General features: G+C 36.9%; 1 protein-coding gene across 4 annotated transcripts; it reads left to right on the plus strand.

Annotated features, from left to right (window-relative positions):
* The first annotated feature begins 418 nt into the window (after positions 1–418).
* LOC131166326 (ras-related protein RABD2a) lies at positions 419–26,768 on the plus strand. 4 transcript variants are annotated; one of them, XR_009139791.1, is made up of 9 exons: positions 419–679; positions 19,110–19,182; positions 24,454–24,501; positions 24,596–24,643; positions 24,967–25,038; positions 25,165–25,320; positions 25,444–25,547; positions 26,333–26,485; positions 26,584–26,768. XR_009139791.1 is itself a non-coding variant. In XM_058124774.1 (9 exons), the coding sequence occupies exons 1-8, from the start codon at positions 666–668 to the stop codon at positions 26,427–26,429; spliced, it is 612 nt and encodes a 203-aa protein (XP_057980757.1). In that variant the 5' UTR covers positions 419–665; the 3' UTR covers positions 26,430–26,439; positions 26,587–26,768. The 4 variants fall into 4 exon arrangements, 2 of the variants coding, with proteins under 2 accessions (XP_057980757.1, XP_057980756.1); XR_009139792.1 differs by having other exon boundaries at positions 26,587–26,768; XM_058124774.1 differs by having other exon boundaries at positions 26,333–26,439; positions 26,587–26,768.
* Positions 26,769–27,951: the final 1,183 nt, after the last annotated feature.

A 27,951-nucleotide genomic window follows, 5' to 3' on the forward strand; every position in this document is an offset into this window, starting at 1 on the left:
CAAGAATCAAAATTTAGATTAAAATATAGGTAAAAGGAAGAATTCATTCTTATATCAAATGAAATCAGAATAAGAATACAGTCAAACAAAAGTTAGTAATAGGAATCATGAATTTTGATTTCGATTTCAATTTTAATTCTTAGAATTGATTCTCAATTATCAAAAATCACTTAGGCTGCCAAAAATCACAAGACTTTTGCATTGCACAAGTTATAATTAATATAAAAGTTTTTAAAAATTACAAACCTTTAAAAAAAAGGAAAAATATTTAGAAGAAACCAATCGTCGGACTAAATTATGATATGTTCAAGACTTCAAGTGGGCGACACGTGGCCAAAGGCCCATCCGCCCATAGCCCATCTTCCTTGATTTTTCACGTAGCTGACTTGACTAGCTGGGCGCAGCGCGGGTGAACCGCGTGCTTGGGTCAGACCGATAAAAAAAGGGATCTTATTAATCCAACATGAACCGCCGCCACTTTTCATTTCCTTCCTGTTTTCGTTCCACATTTAAAATTTCTTTCTTCTCTCTCTCTCTCTCCTCTCTGCCGACTTTCGTCGGCGAAGATCCGAGTGATTTAGCCCAGCATATCGCCGGAAATCCACTGTCTCCGGCGTCTTCATCCTCATCCATCGCAATTCGCCTTCTTTTCTCAAGTTACAGTTATGAATCCAGAATAGTAAGTTTCACATCTCTCTCTCTCTCTCTCCCTCCCTCCCTCGTGTGCGATCGATTTTGCTTTAGCTTATTTTTCAATTTTTTAGAAAAAAAATCGAATATAATGTATGCTCGTGTTTATGTATGTATGTGTTGTTTTTATGGTTTTTTAATGCTTGGTTTAGACTGATTCGTGACCTGGTGGTATGGGAAGCCCTTGGCGGGCCTTTGGTTTTGTGTACAAACTTTTGGTCATGTGTTTTCTGAGTTCCCAATAAATTTTAGTTAAAGATCAATCGGGATTTGCAGTGTTACATTATATTGGTTCAGGTTATCTTTTACATTATCTCATTGTAAATCTCAGAAAAATCAATTATTTCATAGGTCATCGGCTGATTGAAGTGATTGGAGTGCTCTATTTATGTGCATATGGGTTTGTGAAACACTTTTGTTTTTACATCTTCTCTCTGTGTGCCCCCGCTGCCTATGCACAAGAGTCATGTATTCACAACACCCTTGATATCTTTGTGTGGAAGCTGGCGACTGTAATGTAGTAAGGAGACCATTTTACCCTGATAGATGATATTTAATCTTGATGGGGTATAAGTATGGGTGTCAATGAGAGCAAGCGTGAGCTTTTCCTTGTGTTGCATCAAATTGAGCTTCAAGTCTTTATAAATACCATATTAAGAGTCAGTTTGGCCAATTTTCAGTTCTAGAGAATGCATGGCAATATTTGACCTGATGAAATCAATTAGAGAACTTATTCGATCATGTTAAAAAAATCTCAAACAATGTTGGTGAAATTTTTTTGAAATTCTAGTGTAGGTTTAGGTTTTTAATGAGAAGAGTTATATAGTATGCAGTGAACTGCTAATTAATTTCGGGGAAGGTAATTTTCTGGCAGTACTTGTTGAACAATTTACCTCAAGTCCTTTTTCATGAAGGTTCGAACTTCTAGTTAATTGCTGGGAAGGTAATTTCCTGGCAGTACTTGTTGAACAAGTTGCCTCATGTCCTCTGTCATGAAAGTTCCGCTTCCACATATTCATCACTCATAAATTAATGTTTTCTAGCATGTAGTTTGAAACACCACAAAATGACAGTCTATGCTTTGTTTTCTCTTGAAATATTGGATTGAAGCAATGTGAATAGCATCTCGATTATCACGCATCAACTCCATAATCTAAGACTCTGATAAACCAAGTTCTTTCAACATGTTATTTGAACATACCAATTCACACGTACTTTGTCTTATGACACTATACTCAAGACTCAACATGTGGTTGGGCCATAATGGTTTCTTTCTTACTCTTTTAGGATACTAGATTACCACTAACAAACACACAGTACCCAATTGTGGATCTCCTATTAGACCCTACCCAATTTGCATCGATATAACCTTGAATAAAATTGTGACCACTATCGTGATACAAGAGGACTTTTCCAAGTGCACTTTGCAATATCTTAGGATACAAAGTCACTATGACTTTTTTTGGAAGAATCAAGAAGCTAGCTCATAACACTTATTGGATATTTCTAGTAGCTGATTGTGAGATAGTTTAACTTCCCAACATGTCTTCAATATCGTCTCCGGTCAGCCAAAAAATCACCCACATTTTGCAATACTTTGATATTTAGGATTCATGCATGTATTAGCAAGTTTGGATCTTGACGGCCAATTCTCATCTAAAAGGTCTTGGACTTACTTTCCTATGTGGCAAAATGGTCTTGAGATCTAGATACTTCTATTGCCAAGAAGTATTTCAATGGTCCTAAATCTTTGTTTAGAAATTTTGTCTATAAAAAATGCTTTAGGATCTGATCATCGCCACTAGTATTAAAAATATCATTTTCATACACAACCAACATAATTCTACTAGTGGAAATGTGGTGATTGGTGATATAATACTAAGTGATCTGCCACACACCTTTGGATGCCAAACTCAAGTATTATGGCATTGAACTGACCAACCATGCTTTGGGAGATTGCCTTAGACCATACAAGGACTTATTAAGGTGACACACTGTTCCCGTGAACAACAAACCTAGGTGATTGCTCCTTATGGACTTCTTCTTGAAGATCATTGTGTAGGAAGGCATTCTTCACATCTATTTGAATGACAAGCAATAGATGAAGAGATAAAAGGCCATATTGATGCAAGTTTAGAAATTGGGTAGAATGCATTAAAATAGTTCAATTCATAGTATATTCTTTGGCAACAAGACCAGCTTCAGGTGAGACACCGAGTCATTAGGATTGACCTTCACAAAGTATTCCCAACGACATCCAACCACAGACTTATCAATGGGAAGTGGTACCAATTATTAAGTATCATTTTCTTGTAAGTGCACAAATTTCTTCAACCTAGAGTGTGATAAGGATTTAGTAGAGACTTGGGAGGGTAAACATCCATAAAATGGTTAGGAAACAATAGCATGAGGGCAACAAGAAATCATAACTAACCAAATTAGAGGTTGGATGCTAGGTACAATTGCGTTTGCCTTTGTGGACAACTATGGGAAGGGAAGTAGGATCATGGGATGAGGATGCCAAAGGTGTAGCATTTGGAGTACCATAGATGAGGACGATCCAAGTGACGAGAAGGATTAGACTAAGATAATAGCATAGGAGGACTTGGATGGAACAATAAACTAGAGTCTGAAAGATTAGGCGAAGGAAACAACTCATTAAAGTTAGGAGGAATTAAGGGAATCGAAGTAATATGGTGTAGATTCAAAGAGGGTAATGTTAGTACAAATGAAGAAAAGATGTAAAGTAAGGCTATAATATCAATATCCCTTTTCAACACAAGGATCGAACTTATCTGCACATCAGATATATGAGGAAGTGGTGGGAATAAAGAATTCCTTGGGAAGAGAAGCAAATAGGGTATTTACCACCAAGAATGGAAGATAGAATTTATTAATGAGTATGACATCACTCCAAACTCTGAAGTACTTTGGGAACATTCATTATATGTGATAAGTTACGAGTGACTTTGAAGATATGTCCGTTTTTTCTTCCTTTCAGCTTCATTTTTTTTTTGTGGAGTGTGGTCACAAGAATACTAAGGAATTACCCCAGAGTTAGTGATTTGGGTACTGAAGTACTCCTTAGCATTTTTACTGATGAGCATTGATTTTTTTTTTGTGGAGTGTGGGCACAAGATGACTAATGAATTATGCTAGAGTTAGTGATATGGGTACTGAAGTACTCTTTAGCATTTTTACTGATAAGTATCGAGACTTGCAAATAAAGCTAAATTTTTTATTTTTTATTTATGGAATGTGGGCACAAGATGACTAATGAATTATGCCAGACTTAGTGATATGGGTACTGAAGTACTCCTTAGCATTTTTACTGATAAGTATCGAGACTGGCAAATAAAGCTAAGTCTTTATTTTAGAACAACGGGCACAACAGATATTAATGAGAGGAAGGTGGAGGAGCTCTTTTCTTTGTTATTGTTGTTGGATAATTCTCGCCCTTCTATTAGGTGGGAATGTGGGATAATCGTTTGTGGTCTTTAGATTCTTTAAAGGTTTATTCTTGCAAATCTGTTTTTTTTATCATTTGACTGGGGGCTAATATTTCCTTCCTCTCCAATAAAGTATTTGGAAGGCCAAAGCTCCCTAAAAAATAAAGGCTTTAATTTGATTTGTTGTTCAAAATAGAGTTAACACCAACAATCTATCATAGAGTAGGAGACATTTGAAGGCACTTTCTCTTGATGGTTGTTTTTTAGGTTTTGATTGTTCAAAAACAACTTCTTTTTTGTTTTTTGCATTGTGCTTTTCTTGGAAAATTTTGATTAAACTTTTTGGTTTATTGGGAGAGATGGTTTGTCCGGAAGTTGGTGGAGGATTTGTTGATCACATCATTATCTAGTTCTAGTAGGAGTAAAGATGTAGATGCATTGTGCATCAAAAGTTTTCACAGTTTTATGGGGAATATGATTGGAAAGAAATGTGCACATATTTATAGGGAAAAAGTTGACTCTCTTTTTGTTATAGGATAGGATTCACTATTTCACCTCGCTTTGGTGTTTTTCTTTTAAAGGATTGAGATTTTCATATATTCAGGGATTGGCTAGCTTTGCTATTTTGATGTTTTTTATCTTATGTTTCTTTCTTTTTTTCTTTTATTGTGTAGGAGGATTTCTTATTCCCCTTATTGTTTTTTTCTCTTCTAATGAAACCTTATTTTCTTATCAAAATTGAAAGAAAGAAAAAACCTCAATATTTCATTAAATAAATCCAAGTCATCCTTGAGTAGTCATCAACAAAAGTAATAAATATCTTAACCCCAATTTTGAAGCATCATGAATAGGATCCCAATGTTGGAATGAACTGACATGAAAGGGCTGGCCACTTGCATATTGACTCAAGTAGCAAATGGAACATGATGGTACTTTCCCAACTGACAAGACCCTGGCTCAAGGCTAGACACATAACTCAAAGTAGGGATTGGTTTTTTTAACTTGTCCAACAAGATGGCTAAGGCGACACTGGATTTGAATTAGCGTAGCAGCAGTAGTGTGGACTGTACAAGGAGATAGTGTTATCAAAGTAGTAAATGCCACCAGCGTCACCTATTCTGCAATCGTCTTCCTCGTTTTCAAATCCTGAAGAACAATAGAATCAGGAAAGATGGTTATATAGAGCAACTTGTTGATTGTGTAATCTTATTAATAGACATGAGAATAAAGGGAATTTAGGAATTCACAAAACTAAAGAAATAGAGACTAAGGGAGTAGGTTTTACTCTTCCTATTACCTTAATTGCAGCAGCAGACCCATAAATAAGGGTAACTTGAGATATGTTTTCAGAATACTGGAGGGTAGAAAAAACGTTGATTATGGTCCCAAGGACTTGTGGAAGAGGGAAGAGATGCAATTTGAAGAGATGCTGGCCTCGAATACTCCTCCTTTGAGACAAATATAGTACATTATTCATGCTTAACAAGTAGGTGGTGGAGTCTGGGGTGTCTGATAAAGGAAGCATACTTTTGAGGTTCATTGACACCATCACAACACTGATGAACAAAACCAATCAACGAACAAGATAAACAACCAGAACAAATCACAAACACACTGGCACAGTACTGCCACAACCCCAGGCTCCCAATTACTAGTAGCAAACAGCGTTTAACAGTGTTAACAAAGTGCTGCTAGTTGAATAATTTAAAAGTTGGATCTTTGAACTGAAATCCATGATCCGTGGCTTGATATCATGGTTTATAGTGAGATTTAAGATGTTGGATATTCAAGACATGTGGGAACAAATTGGATAAAACACAAGGCCTAATGAAGCCTCATGCGCTGGTGCACGAGGGTTTATGGCTGGGTGATGGAGAACCACCAATGGAGAACTTTAGATGTTTATTTGGTAGCTAGGACTTTTATTTTAGGTTGGGATATCTCTGGTTGGTTATTTTTGAAGTTTGGCTACTTTAGGTTTATTTTGTGTATTTAATTGCTTTGGGGTTATTTTTTGATTCCTTGTTTTGTTGGGGGTTTTATGTAAATATGTGTTAGTAATGGTATAAGTGTTGGACATGAAAGTTGTTGCACAGTTATTGTTTTGATTCAGATTGCTGCAGTTTCCATCTCTCTGTCCGTCTGTCTCTCTCTCTCTCTCTACCCCCGGCTTCCTCTTCTTTTTCCTTCTTCTTCTCTCTTCTTCTGCTTCCTTCTTAACCTGTTTTGCCACTGGTTCAGCAATAATTTTTCATTACCTCCCACATTATCACAGACAAATACCATTGAAAAACATCTCCCTACAATTTCACCTCCACCCAACAAGGGGTGTGGGCCCATGCGCCACTTGAAGGTGTTCTAGCCAAGGCCCTTCTGAAATCTGGTATTCTTTCGACACACATCCACCACTGTTCAACTCCCCAGCCCTTGATCTGCCACCAGCCAGAGTTTCATCGCCGGAGGAGCCTTGCCGGCGGCGCATGTACCCCACGTGCTGGCGACCTGTGACTGAGAAACTGCCGGGGTCTTCTCCTGCTTTCAGATTTGTGAGAAATTGTTTCCAGTGATAAATTGGGTTTTCCTTGAGATTTTGAAGCACAATTTAGGAGAAATTGAAGTGTTAGCCTGTGATACATGTTTGGAGGATAATTTTTGCCCCAACACTGGATTCATACTTCATTTGCTGTATTTTTTGAGCTTTTATTTTGCTGAAACTTGAAAAATTTGGAAGTTAGCTTGAGACATTGGACTGCCAACTAGGGATGAGCATTCGGTTGGTTCGGTTAATTTGGTTAATTAACCGAATTAACTGGAAATTTTCTGTTAAAAAATCTCATTAACTAAACTGACTAAAATTCCATATTTAATGGAACTCAGAACGGACCGAACCGAACCGAATTTCGGTTAAATCAGTTAACTGATTTTAACCGATTTGATATTTTAATATATATAAAATATATATTTTTAATATATATAAAATATAAATAATATATAAAAAAATTTAATATATAATATATATTATTATTTATTATTAATTTATACTATTCGGTTAATTCGGTTAACCTAATTAACCAAAACCAAAAATTGAACCAAAAACTGAAATTCAATGAAAATGAAAACTGGACTGACTGAATTTACTCAATTAATTTGGTTTTAACTGAATTATGCTCATCCCTACTGCCAACACAAATTTTTTAGAGTTTTGATGGCTTTGCCAGCATTCAGATTGAGGCTCAAGTGCTCAACCGCTATGTTTTGAGATTTCCTGCAACAATGTGGTTGGCCTTTATGAGATTTTGATGTTGGTTTGAAGAAATCCATCTTTCATTACTTAATACATATTTTTGGAGGATAATTTCAGCACCCTTATCCAAGTTTACAAGTGGAGTTTTCATGGAGCATCTGCGAGAAATTGGAGTGAAATATTTGAAGAATACCTCGAAATTACGAAGTCAGAGCAAGATCTTTTAGTAGTATGAACTTACACTACTTGGGCTCCATGGAAATTGATTTAATGTTGTTTATATATTTTGTACTTGTCTGATATTGCATTGGTCCATATTTACTCTCTGGTTGAAAGAGAAAAAGAAAAAAGAGTCAGTTCTGCATATGTGGTTCCTATCCAGTTGGTAATTCTCAACAGTTACTGGACCAACTGTGTAGTCTTTTAGACAACTTTCTTCTAGTGTCCCCGATTATTTCCTTCAATTTAGAGACCTCATTTATCAGTGTGCTCTTGACGAGGAACCTAGAATATTTATTTTGTTCAAGAAAGGGGTGAGGGATGAATTATATAAATGTTCGACAACGTTCCCCTACTCTATCTGAGGCTTACCATACGACTTCAGAAGCTGAGAGATCTCTCTAGCTATCAACCCATAACCCACTTCTTATTTTTGAGGAATTGCATTAGTCTAGATCAGTTTCTCCATGGTCATGAGGCATTCCTAGATCCTTGAAGATGTTCAAGAGAAAACTCAAATTGTTGTGGATAAACAATCAAATACCAAAAGTGCCTATGCATATTGTAGTGTAATTGAGTATCATAACTACATAAATTATTTGCATATTTCTAGTGCACAATTTTTTTATTCTTCTGTGGATGTGAGTCATGAATCTTCTCAATGGTCACAAGGTAGTTCTAGGCCCACCCAAGATATTCAAGAGAAAACACAACTTGTTGAGGACTTAAAGTGCCCATCCAAATTGTTGCGATTGCATAATAGAATATCATGGCTACACAAATGATCTGCATATAACTAGTGTACAATTTTTTGATTCTTCTGTGTACATGAGTTATGAATTTTCTCAAAATGAGGTTGTAGGCTTGTCTTTAGTGACCCTAAGCACTGTTGTAGCCTGTAGGCCAGAGTTGGACATTGATCTTTCACCAAGACTTGCAATGAACAACAAGATGAGTTGCCAACTACTAGGACAGATAAGTTTGTCAATGACCTTGCTCTTCAACCTCAATTTTCCATTTCTCACCCAAGAGTGAGGAACAATTGGTTGCTCTAGAGTTTGGTGAAAATTTTTTAATCATGAAACCTATTGTTGAGAATCCCCTTGACATTATGTCTCCTCAATTCTGTAAATTTGTGTCTCCATCCTAAATTTGTGTCTCCATCCCTCTCATCTTCTCCCTCTACATTTTCCTTAACCAAATCTTGTGAAACATTGTCCGTCATCCTTTGAAAGTGAGCTGCCAATAGTTTTGGATATTAAACTGATTTCTTGTTTGGAGGATTTGTTACTTTATTGGAGGACATTGTTGCCTTCTATGCTACTTGTAGCTAGAGGATCTTCTAGATCATGGTTTTAAAATTCGGACCGGTGAGTTCGTGACTCAGTTGGTAAAACCACTGGATCAGTCGAATCGGTCAGCATGATATATATATATATATATATATATATATATAAACATAATTATATATATTATTTATAAATAATATTAGGTCGATGTGAAATATACTTTAGAGATATTAGTCATAATCTTCTAATAATCAATTGCAATATATAATTAATTACTAGCAACAATTTGAATAAAATTTGTATATATATATATTTTTAAAAAATTATTGGAACTTATTACTAATTATGACTATTATTAATATTTGTCAAATAAAAAGTTGAAAGTAAAAAGTAGCTTTTGAATCAATTAAAAATTAATCAAATTTACTTAAATTGTTGTGCGCAAATACAAGTTACCTTTCTTTGAATGCATTTTCATAGCATGTTTAATTATATATATATATATATATATATATATATATATATTATATTTATGGCACGTTGAAACTACAGGGGAACGCGTGCACGTCGATAACTCACTCTCTTCTTCTACATTAAGGTCTCAAGTTCAAGTCTCCCCTTCTCCAAAAGCTCATTCCTATTTTTTAAAAAAAATTTTATTAAAGACATTATCAAAGGTGAGGGTTGACCTGCCCACGAACTCAGTTTAGGCCAGGTCAATCCGGTTTCCATTGGGTCATCCTGTTAAACCCTAGTTCTCTTCAAAACCAAGTCTAGGGAGGTAGTCGGATTGGTCTCCTGGCCAGTTCTGATCAAACCCGGTCAAACAAGCCGGTCTAGTTTGGGTTTGATAACCATGTTCTAGATACTTTCCAATGGTGATTGACAATGCAATGCATATCATGTTGATTTGCTTACATGTTTGACTTTGTTCCCACATATGGAGTTGTTATTATGCCATTACAAAACTTGAAGTTGAGTTTTCTCTGACAAGGGGAGTGTCATGGAGAACCACCAATGGAGAACTTCAGATGTTCATTTGGTAGCTAGGACTTTTATTTTAGGTTGGTTTCTGGTTATTTTAGAAATTTGGCTAATTTAGGTTTACTATGTTATTTAAGTACTTTTGGGGTGATTTTGTAATTCCTTGTTTTATTGGGGTTTTTATGTAAATATGTGTTAGTAGTAGTGGTATAAGTGCTGGATATGGGAGTTATTTTACAATTACTGCTTTGAATCAGATTACTGCAGTTTCCCTTTCTCTTTCCCGCAGGCTTCCTCTTCTTCTTCCTTCTTCTTCACTCTTCTTCTGCTTGCTTCTTCTTCTTCTTCCTTCCCCAACTCTATTCTGGTTCTATCTTCCTCCTGCTGCTGCTTCTTCTCTCAATTCTCTCTCTCCCTATATCTAAATTCTCTCACTTGTCCTACATGACTGGGCTTTCAGGGATGGGATTTCAAGATGCTACACATCAGTGATGTCTGTGAGCAACTACAAAGCTTGTTTCTCAAAATGTCAAGGGATTCTTATGGTTATGAACTTGAAGCGTCGTCAGGGATTTCTCTGGCAACTGCTGTGTTCAGGCTGGATCTGTTTCAGGTCTATGGTGGTGTGGATGACCCTCCTACTTTGGCAAGTATGCATAGGGTTATGAAGTCTATGGCTTGGTTCATTGGTGGCTGTGGATCTTAGGGTTTAGGTCTCAGGACTCTGCTCAAATATCATGTTGACAGTATTGTGCCAACTGAAAGACCTAATCTATTTGTAATATTTGCCAAGTGCATTACAATGACCGTAATATCCTCACCAACTTTTAGTTAATAACATCGTTAATAATACTAAAGAACCAATAACCAATAACACATCCCATGGGAGTCTTGAAACGCAAACCGAACAAAATATTATCATGAGATAGACATCTCATTCTTGGAAATAGGATTCCTGGGATATCTTTCCAGGGGGCATCTCAGATTTGAGGAATGAAACAAAACCTAAAGCATCATAAATTTGACGAATCAAACAGAACCTAAATCTGCAGGTGGTCGGCATCTAACTACCCAAATTGATTGGTTCTTCTTTGTCTTAGTGTTGGAGCATTCTTTCCACAATGTATGTTAGGAGGTGCTTTTTTAGGGTGGTGTTTGATCATTTCCCTGTTGTCATTGGATCTAATATTTTACATTGGGCGCCATACCTTTTAGGTTTTACAATATGTGTTTGTCTCCTTATTTTGTGAAGTTGGTAGAGGCTTGGTGGGGGGGGGGGGGGGAGTGTGTGCTTGATGGTTATTGCTTTATGAAGAAGTTGAAGTTTTTTATGGATAAATTGAAAGGAGATTGTTGGTTATGTCAAAAGAGTGAAATCTTGCAGGAAAATGGTTGATTGGGTGCTTTAGAGGAGGGTCCTCACTTATGGATCTGGTCTAGAGGAGTGTTCGGCTTTCAAATAAGTTTGAGAGGATTATTTTGAGAGAAGAGATTAGTTGGAGGCATAAACTAGATTGAAGTCTGTGGAGAAGCAAGATTGTGTTACTAGACTATTCCATAGAAATGGTAGGGGAACGAAGAGCTTTATGAAAGAATAGGAGGTTGTTGAATGATGAAGGTGAGGTAGTTAAGGATCACAGTATTGTCCCAAAGGAGATTACTGAGTTTTGTATTGAGGGAGGAACTTGGTAAACCTATGCTTAAAGTTAGATTGTTCTCTAATTTCTAAGGTTAATGCTTAATGGCTTGAGATGAGGAGGAAGGTAGGAACTAGGTTTTTAAATTTTGACTTCAATTAAAATTTTGAGGCTTCAAAAGTACGCAAATGTCAATGTTAATATCATTTTTCAATTTTAAAATGATAGAAATTAGTATTAAGGCATGGAATTCTTTTTTATGAAATTTTAGGTTTTGGTAGTATACATAATAATGATAGATTTCTAACTAAACTATTATTGCTCAATTACACTTTAATGTCAAGAATGTGATTTATAGGGTGCAATATCTATAATAAAACAATTGTTCTTAAACATATTCGATTGATATAAAAAATTCATAAGTCAGTAAAATATTATTTATTAATTATTATGCAAATATAACTATTTTTGACGTAACAAGCCAAATAAAATGTTGTACGTAACATCTCAGTTCAATTATGCATAAGTTCAGAAGTCTTAAAGTTATTATTCACATCTTTCTTGTTGGTATCTATTTTCAATAAGATAGAAGATTCATCAAGTGAAAGTTCAATTTCCTAGGAAATTTTATTACTTGGTTAAATTTCTGAAAATTTTTAAGATACTGATAATTTTTGGGTGATTTGTTGAAATTTCAATCAGAAATTTTTGTAAACAGAAATTCGTTGTCATTTTGGTTTTCATGGTGAGCCTTGACTCAATAGTAAGGGTATTACATCCAAATCTGAATGTCGGAGGTTCTCAAAAATTGTTCCTCAATCATGGAGGTATGGCTGCATATATCTTGCCCTCCAGAGACCCCTGATTGCATGGGAGCCTTGCGCACTGGCATTGCATTTGCATTTATATATATATATATATTTTTTTGGGGGGGGGTGGGGGAGAGGAGGGGGGATTGACCCAATTGCAGGGATGTTACACTCAAACGAGATGGTCACAGATTCAGGTTGCAGAAACAGCCTCTCCAATTGTGGAGGTAAAGTTGTGTACGTCATACCCTCTCTAGACCCCCATATGGCGTGGAAGTTTTGTGCACTTAATGTTGCATTTGTGTTTATTTGATTTTGCAAGTGTAGAAAGAAGAAATTATGATGGAGATTTTGACAATTCCAAGAAAATTTTAGACCATGAGTAGGACAGACAACAATATCTAAGAAGGAGAGGGTGTAGGCTCTGGGACTTGATTACCATGGCATTTTTGCCAGTACTGTTGGAATGTAGAGAAGTGTGATATCATGAAAGTTTTTAAAATTAATTTCATGTGAGTAGTCTTGGGGCACAAGCATTAATTGTACCTTTCTTGTCCTTGAGTGCTTGCAGTGGAGGTTGTCAGTTTCTGGATGTCATGTTGGTGGCAAATGAGCGGTTGGATGATGCTAGAAAGAGAAGTATGAAAGCAGTTGTTCGCAAGTTAGATGGCGTATGATTGATTTTGTTGGAAGTTTCTCGATAAGGTGTTACAGCGGAAGTGATTCAGAAGTAGGTCATGTAAGTGGATTAGCGTTGCCTTTCATCTGTTGTTCATTACCATCACCGCCAATCAGGCCACCTATTTAAGACATAAGCTTAGGGGAAGCTAGGGTTTTGTGTTAAATCTGGAAACTATGTTTTATTTTGAAATTTCTAGTTGTTTTGGGCTGTTATGTAAATATATGTTTGCTTAACTGTAGGGTCTTTCAAGTATTGGGTAGTTGTGTCTAATGACATCAATTTTGCAATTTGAGTTCCATAAAAACCACCTCCCTCTAGTGATCTCTCTCCCCTCTCTATGTACAGGTTTTGTCTATCAATATTTCTCATTTGTCTTCCTCCTCCTCCTCCCTTCTCTCTCTTTTTCTCTCTGATTTACATTGTCAGGGCTTTGGTTTAAAGCTTTTAGTAATGTTAGGGAAGGTAACCCTAGTCTCCTTTTCTCTTTACTTCGGTTGTGAATAATGAATATATTGAATAGGATGATAGATAGAGGGTGGCTAGGGGTTTAGTGAAGGGGATTAGGGTGGGTTTGGTGTATGTTTTTGTCTCAATTGATTTTTCCAATGATACTATCTTTTTATTGTCAAAGTATATGGTATATGGGTTTCTATCAATTTTTTTCAGTTCTACAATATATTTGTGATTTTGCAATTGTGTTTAACCATTTTGCAAAATTTTGAGAAAGTTCTAGGATTGAGGATTCATTTGTCCAAGAGTGAGGTTGCAGGTTATATATACATACACGTGCACACACTTAATCCCCAAAATATTTATACCCACTACCATTAACATAAAATCCCCCCAAAAAACAACTATCACTAATCTAAATTTCTAAAATAACCAGAATTTTCCCCAAGCTAAAATAAGATCCAAGCAATCATATAAATATCTAAGTCCTCATTGGTGGTTCTACATCAAAATCCCTGTGTTAGAGAAAACTTTGACCTTGAGTTTTGAAATGGTGTAACAGCTTCAACTTCATGAATGGGAACAAAGTCAAACATGTAGGCAAATCAAGAGGAGGCCGCGTGATTTGCATTGCATTGTCAATCACCATTGGAGAATATCTAGAAGATCCTCCAACTGTGAGCAGCATAGAAGGGTGCAATATCCTCTGATAAAATAACAAGCTCTCCAAACATGAAATCAATCTAATATCCAATATATAGGCACCTCAAGCAAATATGTGTTTGTTTCATATCTAAGATGATGGACAATGTTTCATTAGATATTTGGTTAAGGAATATGTGGACTGAGAAGATGCGAGGTATGGAAGGACAAGTTTATTGGATGGAGGAGAAATAATATCAAGGGGATTTTCAACAATAGGATCCATGGTTGAGGAATTTTCAGTAAACTTTGAAGCAACCAAATTTTCCTCACTCTTTTGGTTAGAAATGGAAAATTGACGTTTAAGAGCAAGGTCATTGATAAACACATCTTTCCTAGTAGTTGGAAACTCATCTTGGATTTCATTGCAAGTCTCAACGACCAAGTTTGGTGACTAGTTGAGGCCCATCTTTGGCCTAGAGGCACCAACATTGTTTAGGATTGCTAAATACAAGTCTAAGGTTATTTTCGATACGAAGATTCATGACTCATGTCCATTGGAGAATCAGAATATCATGCACTCATAATATGCAAATCATTAATGTAGTCATGATACTCAATTATGCAACAATTGCATGGACACTTTCGATATTTGTGTGTGTGTTTTTTGCTAGGTGATATTTGATTGTTTATTTTCAACAACTTGAGTTTTCTCTAACATCTTGGGTGGGCCTGAGACTGCTACCTCGTGACCATTGAGAAATTGATCTAGACTGATGAAACTCTTTAATATAGTAAGTGGTGTTATAGGTTGCTAGTTGGAGAAATCTCTCAGCTTCTATAGCCATGTGGTATGCCTCAAATGGTGTAGTGTGACATTTTTGAATTTGCAAAAACATATGCTTTACAATTTTAACCCTCAATTCTTTCTTGAACATAATCACCACTCTAGGTTCCTCACTAAGACCACATGGATAAATTTCTCTAAATTTTAAGGTAAGAATCAGTGACACTAGAAGAAAGTTGCCTAGGACTGCACAGTTGGTCCACTAATTGTTGAGAATTTCCAGCTAGGTGGGAACTAGATATGTGGAACTAGCTTATCATTTTTTTTTAATTAGACAGAAAATATGGACCAGCTAATTCAAACAAGTACCAAATAGATAAGCAGCATTAAATCGATTTCCTTGGAGTACCGTAAGTTAATACAATGTTACCAAAAGGTCTTTGCGCTGATTTTTAGTTTCGAGATATTTATCAAATATTTCACTTTGATTTCTCGCTGACGCTCCAAAAGAACTCCACTTGTAAACTTGGAAAGGGGTGCTGGCACACAGAAGTTATCCTCCAAAAATATTTACTGAACAATCAAAGATGGATTTCTTTAAACATCAAAATCTTGCAAAGGAAAAGTAATTTGTTGCGGGAAATATCTAGTTATCGTAGCTGAGTCTCAATAGAGTCCTGATATACTTAATTCATCCTCAAAAACATTGGAAATTGCATTGGCAGCCCAATTTCTCAAGTTTCCACAAAAAAGGCCTACAAAATACATAGTGCTGGTGCTGAATTTATCCTCCAAACATGTAGCATGCACTAGCACCTGAATTTTCCTCAATTCAGCTTCAAAATCTCAGTGAGAAAACTAAAATGTTGTCATTGGAAACAATTTCTCGCAAATCTGGAAGCAAGAGAAGACTCTGGCAGTTTCTCCCACTGGTGTTTCTGGTGCATAGGCCCCTGTGGAGGCACCTCCAGCGAAGTACTTCCAGCTGGTAGTAGGTTGAGGTTGGTGGTTTCCATTGATTGTGGTGGTGTCAAGAAAATTTCAGAAAGTATGGGATTTTGAAGGTGGTCAGCCAGAAGATGTTTGGCCGGTGCATGGGACTTCATTGATGATGGGACCGTGATGAAATTTCAGGGGATGGGGTTTCGAGGGGTTCTGTTTTTAATGGGATGGGTGGTGCGGTGAAATGCTGGCTGGAAATTAGCGTTTGAATTTGAGAGGTACAACTGTAATTTTGTGAAAATTTGCGGATGAACAGTGCCTGCATGGTGATCCTGGTTTTCTCTGCATGGGTGGGAATTGAGAGAATTATGGGAGAGAAGTAGGCGAAGATGAGAAGAATGGGGAGAAGAAGAAGATGCTGCAGGCAGAGCAGCCAGAGAGTTAGAGAACAACAGAACCAGAGAGAGATTAGACAGTGCAGAACAGAGAAGGGGAGGCTGCATGAGAGAGATAGAGAGAGGAACTGCAATCTGATTCAATCTATCACACCTCCATTAACTAAAACACTTAGAAGCATATTAACACATTAACTTAAAGACCCCAACAAAAAAAGAAATTTCGAAATAAACCCAAAGTACTTGAATAAACAAAATTAACACTAAACTATCTAAATTTATAAATTAACCAGAAAGTTTCTCAAACTAAGATAAAAATCCTAGCTACACTATAAACATCTATAGTTCTCCATTGGTGCTTCTTGATCAGTAATATGTTGCAAATGTGGGCTTTCAACTGAATGGGTGTGATGTTGGAGCTGGTGGTAATGCTAGTATTGGAACACCCTGGAAATTTTGGAGGTTCCCCATTCTTTTGTCCCTCATGTGAGATAGAAAATCTTAAAAACCCTTCTTCCCTTTTCTTTTACCCCTATCCACACAAACTTCATTTCCTCCAAGATAAGACTGCTACAAGCCCATCATATCCATCAATTGTTGAGCTTTTAAGTCCTTCCCATTAACCTCCTCCACATGAGCGGGAAAATCCAATCCTTAAATGCAGCTCTTTATCCATTCCATCATACTCATGGATAGAGTCACCTTCAAACCTTTCATTGCAGATGGTGGCATGTACGATATATCCCCAAGTAAATGAGATGATTTGGAAAAATAGCCACATTGTTTCCGAAACTCATCAAAAGGCAAATGGCCATCACAAGCAAACTCACTAGCATCATCACCGTCATTATCTGACACCTCACCCCTTTTTTCTTCTCCTTACCCTTCCTAATACTCTCATCTGTGTCCCCGTTCCGAATATTTGGAGATTCCCACAGTACACAAATTTCCTTCAGCAGTTCTTAATAATGTTTTTGTCATTATTGCATCAGAATCACCTTACTTTTATTCGAAGAATTTTTTTTTTTTATTTCATCACCCACCTGTACCGCTATCCAACAGTTATATACCTTTGCACCATTATTCTCATCATAGATCCTTCCCTTAACCGGAGGGTGCTTCGTGAATTTATCTTGAATATATTATGTTAAAGCTTTATATGCATTGTTGACCCACAACCTAATAGCCTTAAGCTTTTAGGTAAAGTGGTAATCTAACATGTTGTCAAAGCTGGTTACAGAGAAGTCCTAGGTTCTAGTCTTGTTTCTTGCGTTTACTGTGTGGTGTTTATAAATTAATGTATTCCCTTAATGGATGTTTATTATTCATTTATCTCTGCACATACTATAGAGCTGCATGTGCCAAGGAGTGTTAAATCTTGATATACATTGTTGATCCACAACCTAATAGCTTAAGCTTTTCAGTGAAGTGGAAACCTAACATCATCCACGTATCCTTCTTGGACCTTAGTAATCTCTCTCCTCCAATCAAAGGTTATCAATGGATAATTGCTTATCAGTCTCGCGTCATGAAGGCGGCTGTCTGTCACATAAGGATGCAGAAGCATCAATTGAACTCATAAAATTTTCCAAACCACTCCAGTCCTTTGCTGGAAGCCTGGAAACACCTTATCATTTTCGCCCTTTTCTGTGATGATGAAGTGGTCAGCTTCTTCTTCTCCAACTGTGATGCATAAGCATTTGGTTCCAATGTGGCCTCGACCTCTGAGCTGGACCCTCCTTTATCTTAGTGTGCCTATTCACAGGCGGAGTTTTGGGACTGACTCGGAGGCCCATTAGACACAAACTAGTTTGGATTGGCCATTCAAAGCTCTGTGATGGTTTCCATGTGCATTCTTTTATTTTGAAATTAAGGTTTCCTCCAAAATCAAAATTTTCATGTCGATTGCAGTTTTTAAAATAATTAAGATTAATGATCTATTATGCATGTGTGTGTTGCTGCCAGAATGGGAATACTGCTCCCCCCCCCCCCCCCTTTTTTTTTCCTAACATTGTTTCTTTTCATGGGAATTCTGGAATAACTTATTTGGTTTTTTTGGGGAGCAATGGGTGTGACCTTCCTCTCTTTGGAGAGTATGTGTATTATTTCTTTTATTGGGCTTTGGAGAGGAAAGGTCTTTGGAAAAGTCATTCTCTTTTGGCTGTGGGGTTTGGTGCATTTCACAATGCTTGAGTCTTAAGGGTTCAACTACTCCTATAGTTAATATATCTTTTATGCTATACGGTGGTTTTCTTGGTGTTCTGCTGATGGACTTCTTTTTTCCCTTAAAAGGAGTCTCTTTGATTGATTTGCAGAGGGATTGGAGAGGTGCTCTTCACTATTTTTTTAGTGGGAATTTTATCCTCCTTTCCAAATCTCTTTTCTGTTCTCTTAATATATTTATTTGTTCATCCAAACTATAATTAAAAAAAAAAAACTATCTACAAATAGAGAAGTATTTTTCGGTTCACTATAAAATGATCTTCCATAAGTGCAATTCTATGGACAGAAACTTAAATTATCATTATTTAGCAATTACAACCTTGAAGTTGAAGGCCTGAACCTAACCTCTAATAAACTGTAAATGGGATGTCTAATGCTGTGGCCTTGATCAAATTCAAGTGTTATAAGTGTCTACAAGTTACAGTCAATGTCAAGGGAAAAGTTTATTACACCTTGGAGAAGTTGTACTAAAAGTATAGAACCTGCTATTACCATCATGAAGTAAAATGGGTTGTGCTTCCATTCATTCTAATGATCTTGTTTCTTATGCTTCAACTGAAATTGAAGGCTAGACATGTTTTCTGTTTGACATTCTACTTTGTGTAATATTTACTTCTACCCAAATCTTTTCAAATACTGAATTTTCTTTCCTTTTTTTTTTTTGCAGTGATTATCTATTCAAGCTTTTGCTTATTGGAGATTCTGGGGTTGGCAAATCGTGTCTTCTTTTAAGGTTTGCGGTAAGCTGCAAGACTGTTGTTCAACTGAGTATTGGGAATGGAGGTTATGTGTTTACTTCTAATGTGATAAAATGGCTGGTTTCTTGACTTTAGTTTCTCCGAGAGAAACATCCACAGGCTTCAAGTGCTGTTTATTGTTATTTTTAGGAAATTTATGGAAGAAGAGGAAGCTTATAAATTATTTCTGGGCTTTGAAAATGTAACTGACGTGTTCTGCTGTTTGTTGTTACATGATTTTCAGACTAATTTATAGGATAAACTAAAATAGTAGGGAATTTCGAATAACTCAAAAGACACATTTATTACCAAAAACTCATCATATACATAAGAAAAACAACTAACAAATACATTTGTCTTTAGGACTTAGCAATCCTTTGACCCTATTAATTAAGCCTCCAATTGGGATTTCCATATTGGAAGAAACCTTAGTAAGAGAGATTAATGAGTTGGCACTCTTAACCAACTTGCTTGATTCTTTGTCATGTTCATTTGAGGGGTGATTAGGGTTGCGAGCTTATTCTGGGGAATTTTCTTGCAAGTCCTTTCCTTCTTGTCTGATTCGTGATCCTAATGGTGCTTGTTTTGCCTACTCTTTGATTTGGAAAGCTAAAATTCTCTAAAAATAAAGCTTTATCTGGACTCGATCCTTGAGAAAATCAATACCAAGGACTTGCTTCAGAAGAGAATACCTAATAAGGCCCTGGCACCTGATGTTTATGTCATTTGTCTGAGGAGTGGGGAGTCTTGCTGACATTTGTTTCTTCACTGCCCCATCATTATGCCGACCGGAATAAGTTGTTTGGTATTTTTGGTGAAAAATGGTTTTGCCCCTCCACCTTGAAGGTTTTTTGCACTATTATGTTTAAGGGGTTTGGCAAGGCAAATGATGGGAAAACTTTGTGGTGGTGCATCTTATGGTGATTACATGGTGTGTTTGGTTGGAGAGGAATGCCAGAATTAATAACTTGCATCGGAGTAGAGTGGTTTATCTTGCATATCTGTGGATGCCCACAAATTGTTTCTTTTGTCATGTATTTCTGGAAGACTTGCAGCGAGATTGGCTGGCTTTGCTTCGTTGAGTAGTCTTGGTTTTGTTTTTCTGTGATGCTGTAGCTGTTTTTCTTTGTAAATGGAGGACATCTTCTTCTTGTTTTATTTTCCTTCTTTGTTGTACTTGTGTCTTCCAATACGAGTTTCCTTTTGTTTTTTATTTTTTTTAAAAATCATTGCACCTCATAAAAAAGGAACCAGCAGTATGCTTTACTTGAGATGGTACCAACTTATACCTCTTTTTGTCAATGGGGAAGGTATTAAGAATTTTCATGAGCATCATGCTTAACCCTCTTACCAAACAACCATGGACACCTCAAAAGAATGTTGCAAATCTTGAGAGGAAGGATATCAGGGTGCAGAGCCTCCATAATTGAACCAATCCTGAAGGTAAGCAAGCAACTCTCATGGACTTTCAAGTTGCTATTCTTCACCCAATCAATTTTGTATGGACTAGGATGTGGCCTGACCTTCAAATTCAATTTCCTCACAGCTTGTTTACAAATTAAATTTGTATGACCACTGTGATCAACAACCAAAGCACAAAACTGCTTATGACAAATCAATGCATCTGAAAAATGTTGGTTCATCTCCAATCTTCATTTCCTTTTAACCTTGAGGGAAAAAAAAGGATAGGTTGAAATACTAAACAATCTCCCATGTTGCATCCTTACCCACGTTGCGTGAGACTTTTGCCTCAGCTTCAATTGCTTGAGTGGTATCATCATCTTCTTTTTCTGCAATTTCCATTGCCTGGTCAAGATATTATGTGATTTGCCCAAAGTCCTAACATTTGAAACACTTCATTGCCAGTTGGACCTTAGAAGTTCTTCCAGAGTGCTATGGAGTCTTCCAAAGGGTAGTAGTCTGAAGTCTGAAGTCCGAACTCCTTTACTCAACCGCTCACACACAACAACACTAGTAATCTTCGCAAACCAAAAGACTGGTGTTAGCCCTAGGAGGATTATACTGTGTATCCACCTCCAGCCAAGTGTCAACCTGTGCTGCATGTGCAAGTGTAATGAGATGACATGCAGGAGTCTTGGAGCCTAGAGCTGGCTTTAACCCTTCCCTGTTCAAAGCAATCAGCACATCCTCTTTCGTTTCTATCTCGGCATGTGTAGCCAAATGTTGGAGCCAGCTAGTGTAATCATCCATTGTCCTGTTTTTTTGGATTTTGTTTCAAATGAAAAAGTTGTAGATGAACAAGCCGCTGGTAGTTGGGAGATATAGATTGTTCTTGCATGGATCACTTCATCTCATGCCACAGTCTCATCATATTTTCTCCTTCTGTGAAGATCTCCTGTGAAATTCAAGCAGTCCTCTTCAATTTGGATTTGGCTAAGTACGGATTTAGAGTTGCATTCATGTCATACCATTGAAAAATAGTTCTGCAAATAATAAACCCAATCATTTAATTCATTAAAACCATCACAAAACCTTGAAACCTCCAATTTCAATTTTCCTATTCAAATGATCATTTCAGTCTTCACACAGCTCATCCCACACTCAGGGCTGCAACTTCAGTTAGCCTATTCAAAGTACCAGTAATGGTCTTTCATAGCATTTTACATGCACCGCATAGGCCTTTTCTGACAATGCCACATTGTCACAATGCTGCTAATTTTCTTCTTTTTACTACAGCTGCGTCTCATTAAAGACCATAAGCACGACTTGCAACTAATCTCAATCTATTTATGCAAGTTTCTCTAATGAGACTCGCATTTTCTCACAAACTATCTTCAAATTAACCTTTAAAACCCTAAGTGCAACCTGCAAGTAACCTCAGTCTATTTATGCAATTTTCACTAATGAGACTTGTAAATTGTTATTTTAGTCTTTCAGTATTATTAGTGTGATTAGTATTATGTCAACTAGTGAGAGTTCATAAGGATGGTATGGTCATTAGAATGTATTTGATATGTATTATAAATAGGGGGAGAGACCTATCATTGTGCTAGGTTATTCATTTAATCAAGAATCTCAACATGGTACTAGAGCAAGATCCAACCTAAAACCTATCACCGAACCAAACTCAGCTGCTGCTGGTGGAAAACACCCTCCAGTCGTTGCCCTTCTCAGAGCCACTACAAACCCTTCAATGTATCACAAAACCAACCATATAGCCAGAAACAGAACCCTCTGAACTATAACTCTACAAAATCCCATCAGCGGAAACCTTCCTATGCACCCCCACACGCTGGCTGACTGCCAGCAGTCCTGATCCCACTCGCCAGCACATGAGTATGTTTCTGGCCACTTTTTTCTGATTTTGTTTCCTCCAGCATGTCCTGATTCCTTCCCTAGACGATATTATCAATCTATTGGGCTTGTGTTTTGCTCAAATATCCAATCTTTTTTAACCACGCAGTCATGGTAACATGTTAATTGCTGTTCGGTGATAGTGAAAGGCCATTTATGAGTCTCTTGGAGCAGTGGCAGTGTTTGTAAGTTGGTTTGTGAGGCTGTGCAATGTTATATCAATTTGTTGGTGGTTCACCTCGTCTGTGGTTGTTTCGGTGGTTCACCTCATTTGTGGTTGTCCTGGTTAGTTTTGATTGTTCCTCTTGTTTGAAAGTGGATCCCAAAAATCTTTCATCGTTGCCGTTGATAGCAATTGAAAAGTTGGATGTAAAAGAATTATGTTTAGTGGTGTAAGGCTGGCTGTTAGGGTTTATTTAGTGGGATTAGGAAAATCTGATCAATTGGACCTTCTAATGAGAAGAGAAAAGAAGTGTGGATTCAGGAAGATGCCTTGATTGTTTTTGGAACTCAATGGAACCTCAGATTGCACGGATGTGCATGCATTAATGCATGCAAGGAGATTTGGGACTATGCCAAGCTTCTGTATTCTGGTAACATTACACATATGTATGATTTATCCCAAGAGTACTTTCAGTTGCAAGAGGGAGATATGAGCATTACAGGGTATTTTGGAGAGATGAAATGTATTCATGAGTAGTTTAACATCGTCCAACCTATAGCTGCCAATGTTCGTGAGATGCAGAAGCAGAGGGAGCAGATGACAGTTCTTCAGGTTCTAGTGGGTTCGAAACCCAAGTTTGAGGCAGTCTGGTCCCAGATACTTAGTAACGCAGAGTTTCCATCATTTTCCGATGTTTATTCTTGCATCCTTCAGCACACATTCTCCTGCTCCTACATCTGGCTCTGGGGGAACCACAAATTTTGTAGCTGGATAACATCTCTCAGTTCCAGAAGTATCAGCAGATAAATCACACATGCGTCAACATAGAATGGGGCATGTGAGCTGCTGGTGAGGATCCTCCAGCGATGTTCTTCTGGCTTCTGGCAGATTGGGGGATGGTGAGCCTGTTGCTGATGGCAGTGTGTCAATGTTCATCAATGGTGAGAAACTGAAGAAGTTGTGACTGGGAAAATTGCCTCGCAGAAAAAAGGGGGGGGGGGGGTTGGTGTTCTTTCTGATGGGTGGGTAGGTGTTGCTGGACTTTGAAAAAAGGGTGTTCAAAACACAGGCAGCAGCAGTAAACAGTTGTAGGTGATTTTTATTTTATTTTATTTTATTTTGTAAATCGGCTAATTGTAATAGATGACTGATGGATGGAATGTAGATGCGAAACTGTTGTAAAGAGATATAGATGAGTGAAAAGGATCAAAGGTGGGGGAGAGTAGTAGGTGAGGGGTTCAGCAGAAGTTCTCTTGCTGCTGGGGGATTCAAGATGGAAGAATGGAGATCATGATAGGGCCCTGATACCAAATGATGTAGCATCAAAGAAGGGAGGGGGAGAGAGGAGGAATAAGATATAAGGTGAAACATATCTTAAGTTTCAGAATTTCAAATCACTAAAAACTGTCTTTACAGGATTTCCACACACTAAATTATAGGAATGACTAGAATACAAGAAAAATTGCAAATAAACCCCTAAATACACATTTATTTGCAATCAAACCCCACATACATAGAAGTGTAATTACTAATTAAAGTACGTACATTTGGGTTTAGTACCCAACAATCTTTTGGCCCTATTCTTTGGAATTGGCCTAGATTGAGTCAAAATGATGCATTGAATAGCCAAACTGGGTAATATCTTTATAAGCATGAATTCTAGATTTAAAAATTTTAATCCTAGGTTTATCCTCTGCATTATTTACTGATTGACGCTTCTACCCTCTGGCTGTGTCAATATCAAAGTTGAATTCTGTTTGAGTGATTGTGCGGGGTTTCCTTTATGTGTGGTGCAGGATGACTCATATTTGGAGAGCTACATAAGCACCATTGGAGTTGATTTTGTAAGTGTTATTATCCATCGACAGAGCAATAAAATTGATTTTTTTTTTTTCAAGAGACATGCAACTGATTGCACTCGTGTTTTTTCCCCTGTAGAAAATACGAACTGTGGAGCAAGATGGGAAGACCATTAAACTTCAAATTGTATGGTTTATTTGTTCCATATATTGATTCTTGTTAAGTCCTCTTTGTAATGGTTTTTTATATAATTCTAGTAAGTCAGATTCTCCCATTCAATGGGAACATGTTTCCTTCTGGCTGGGGAATGGTAATTTTTTATTTCTTTGACAATCTGTTGCCATATTTTCCAATCTATGACATTGATGGGTTCCTTATCAATCCAAGGCTTTCCAATCTATGACATTGATTGGTTGATTATCAATCCAAGGCTTGTCACATCTTGATTTTGGTACTTCAATTACATTTTTCTGGCTGTGGGGTTACCCAGACTTTTGTTCGACATGCAGTGGGATACTGCTGGGCAAGAAAGATTTAGGACAATCACTAGCAGCTACTATCGTGGGGCGCATGGCATTATAGTAAGTGATTTTCACCTCCCTCCCCCAAAATAAATTAATTTATAAATAAAAGAGTAAAGAGAGCTATATAGATGAAATATATATATATTCTCATAGCAATTCTATAATGGGTGGCTTCTCTGTTAGGTGGTTTATGATGTCACTGACCAAGAGAGCTTCAACAACGTCAAGCAATGGCTGAATGAGATTGATCGCTATGCTAGTGATAGTGTCAACAAACTTCTGGTTGGCAACAAGAGTGATCTCACTGCAAATAAAGTTGTGTCATATGAAACCGCGAAGGTATTCCTTGTAGTCAACATGTATTTTGATTTATAATATACTTCAAAGCATATTGGTTGAACTGGCATAGCCAGTAGAAAATTTAACGATTGGGCCTTGTGTTCATTTTAATTCCCCCTTCAGGCATTTGCGGATGAAATTGGCATTCCTTTTATGGAAACCAGCGCAAAAGATGCCACTAATGTGGAGCATGCTTTCATGGCCATGGCTGCTGCAATCAAGGATAGGTACATACCCTCAAACTATTTCTTATAATAGTATCTACTTTTCCTCCGGTGAATGATTTGCTGCAATAATCAAGAGAAGATAATGGGTGCTGAACTTGTGGGCAGAATCTGTTCATTTGGTTTCCTATATTGGAGGGACAATTAAGAAACATTTTAGACATCTCAAACTAGTTGAAGTCATTCATCATTAAATTTGGAGAATAAAGAAATAATAAATGAATTTAAATAATTAGATCCTGCAGTGGATCAGGTCAGATTGGACTTGGGGTATTTGGTGGTTAACCCCTAATGGGCGTGCTTTCATTCAAATAGTATTTGTAAATTAGCGATTAGTTTGGTTGTTTTTATGATGGGGTATTTGTAATTCAAGGATTGGGTTGTTTTGCTTTTGCTTTGGTTGTGACTCGTTACTATTGACCATGAGAATTGATAACAGAATATTAAAGAAATATAAAAAAAAGTGTTGAACAGAAAAGTAGGACCTTATTTTACTGGGTCTTTTGCACCTAACTGGAACCAAATGCCTTATTTTTTTCAATTTACCTCAACTAGCACCCCCTTTACCACTCCCAGCCCCACCCCCACCCCCCTTCTTTATTGGTCTTTGTTTTTTGATTCTGCTGAACTGACCTTTTTGTCGAACTCAAATGGCAATAAGGGTTTACATTTTGTCTACTCCATGTGCGATTAGAAATATGCCTTTTTTCCCTTTAGTTGATTATTAATTTGTAATTGTTCAGTAATGACTGTTCTATGTTTTTTTTTTCAAATCCCTTCAATTGCAGAATGGCAAGCCAACCATCCATGAACAATGCCAGGCCTCCAACAGTGCAGATCCGAGGTCAGCCAGTTGCACAAAAGAGCGGTTGTTGCTCATCCTAAGCACAAGGAGGTACTAGTTCGCCTTCCTGTGCCTAGTCTGATGGATTCCCCACTGTGTATGACCTCTTTCATCAGTTTCTTTAAATTGAAGATAGCCTATTTTGAACCAGCCTCATTTTCTTTTGGTTCACTTGTTTGAATGTGTTTTGTGCAGCAGATGCCATTCTTTTCTACATGTCATGGAAAAATCTGTAAAAAGTAGGAACACTAATCAATGCCAGATTCATTTCTGCTTTCTATTCTATAAAATTTGTACGCTGCCTCCCTCCTTCCCAATTTCACGTTGAACAATGGATCCTAGCACTTGCTAATAATGAATGGATGTTCGCTTCAACATTATAGTTCTGGTTGTGTAGAATTGAATTTCTTAGCTTATTTGTTGCCCTTGGACACCTAAATAATTAACAACTAATCAATGCCAGTTCGGTAGTCTAATTCCTTGATTTGCAAGACATTCCATGCTCGCCTTGCTTGCCCTTGGTAGCTGCTTTCATTTGCCTGATCCCTTTGCTACAGTGCTCAGTGGAAGTTCAAGCCCAGGCTTATAAATAGCCCTCCCAAATTTAGCTGTTATCCCTCGTCGCCAAGGATTTGGAGTGGGAAAAAAATGTTTTTGTTTTCACAATTCTTCTTGAAATCGTACTCGTTATTGTTGAATTTCTCGCTTTTAATCAGCATGCATCTTTGAACCATCTCAGAAAATCATAATTATTTGTTGACTCATAATTATTTATAATTGCTTGGTAATATAAGTTATAATGGAATGGAGAGAAATATTAAATGAAGACGTTGAACACATTGCCTGTTGTCGATAACTATTATTAATTTGGTTTTCATTTCTTATTTTCGTAAATATGCTTGTAAATATAAGTTGAATGGTAAAGTTAATGATAGTACATAAGAATAAGTATTCCATGACTATTCACAAAAATATATGTATCTAGCAAGAAAAACAGTGGAATTACAATTTTTGGAAGTAGGGTGGAGAATTAATGTTATGCCATTAATGGAATGCAATGAATAAATGTTTAAAATTTACCAACTTGTAGTAAGTCGTAGTGGGATATAGGGAATTAGTAGTAGAAAGGAAAAGATTATAATTCAATTATTAAAACAAGAGAAATTAAAATCATTACACACATCATGCCCACTCAATGGTTAGAAGTTGGGATATAAAAAAAAAATCTATTTTGACTCCTACGTAAGATATCCTTGTTCAAATATTAATTAAATAGTAAAATTTATATATTGAATAATGGACTAATCATTAATAAAACATCACACCATGCAACCTTATAGAAGATGCATTTACACTCGGCTTAGCCATAAAATTTTGGGCAAGCATTTTCAGTGTAGCAACTTAACCAGATTGGTGGCACGGCACCAACTACAGCAAAATTCTAGAGATGTTTGAAAAATGACCAATAAACTAAATATGTCTTCAGATACTAGAATAATAAAAATTCCAAAGCAGAAAGTTTATGCTAAAAAAAGATTTTCATTGGTAAGACTTAAATAACGA

Source organism: Malania oleifera, chromosome 10 (genome assembly GCF_029873635.1).
Source record: "Malania oleifera isolate guangnan ecotype guangnan chromosome 10, ASM2987363v1, whole genome shotgun sequence".
In the NCBI taxonomy this organism is placed as follows: Eukaryota; Viridiplantae; Streptophyta; class Magnoliopsida; order Santalales; family Ximeniaceae; genus Malania; species Malania oleifera.

Bases quoted from the DNA above. Each gene is read 5' to 3' on its own strand.
- LOC131166326 (XM_058124773.1), top strand. The intron at 19,183-24,453 runs GTAAGCTGCAAG...TGTGTGGTGCAG, and splicing joins GTCTTCTTTTAAGGTTTGCG to GATGACTCATATTTGGAGAG. The intron at 25,321-25,443 runs GTATTCCTTGTA...TTCCCCCTTCAG, and splicing joins TGTCATATGAAACCGCGAAG to GCATTTGCGGATGAAATTGG.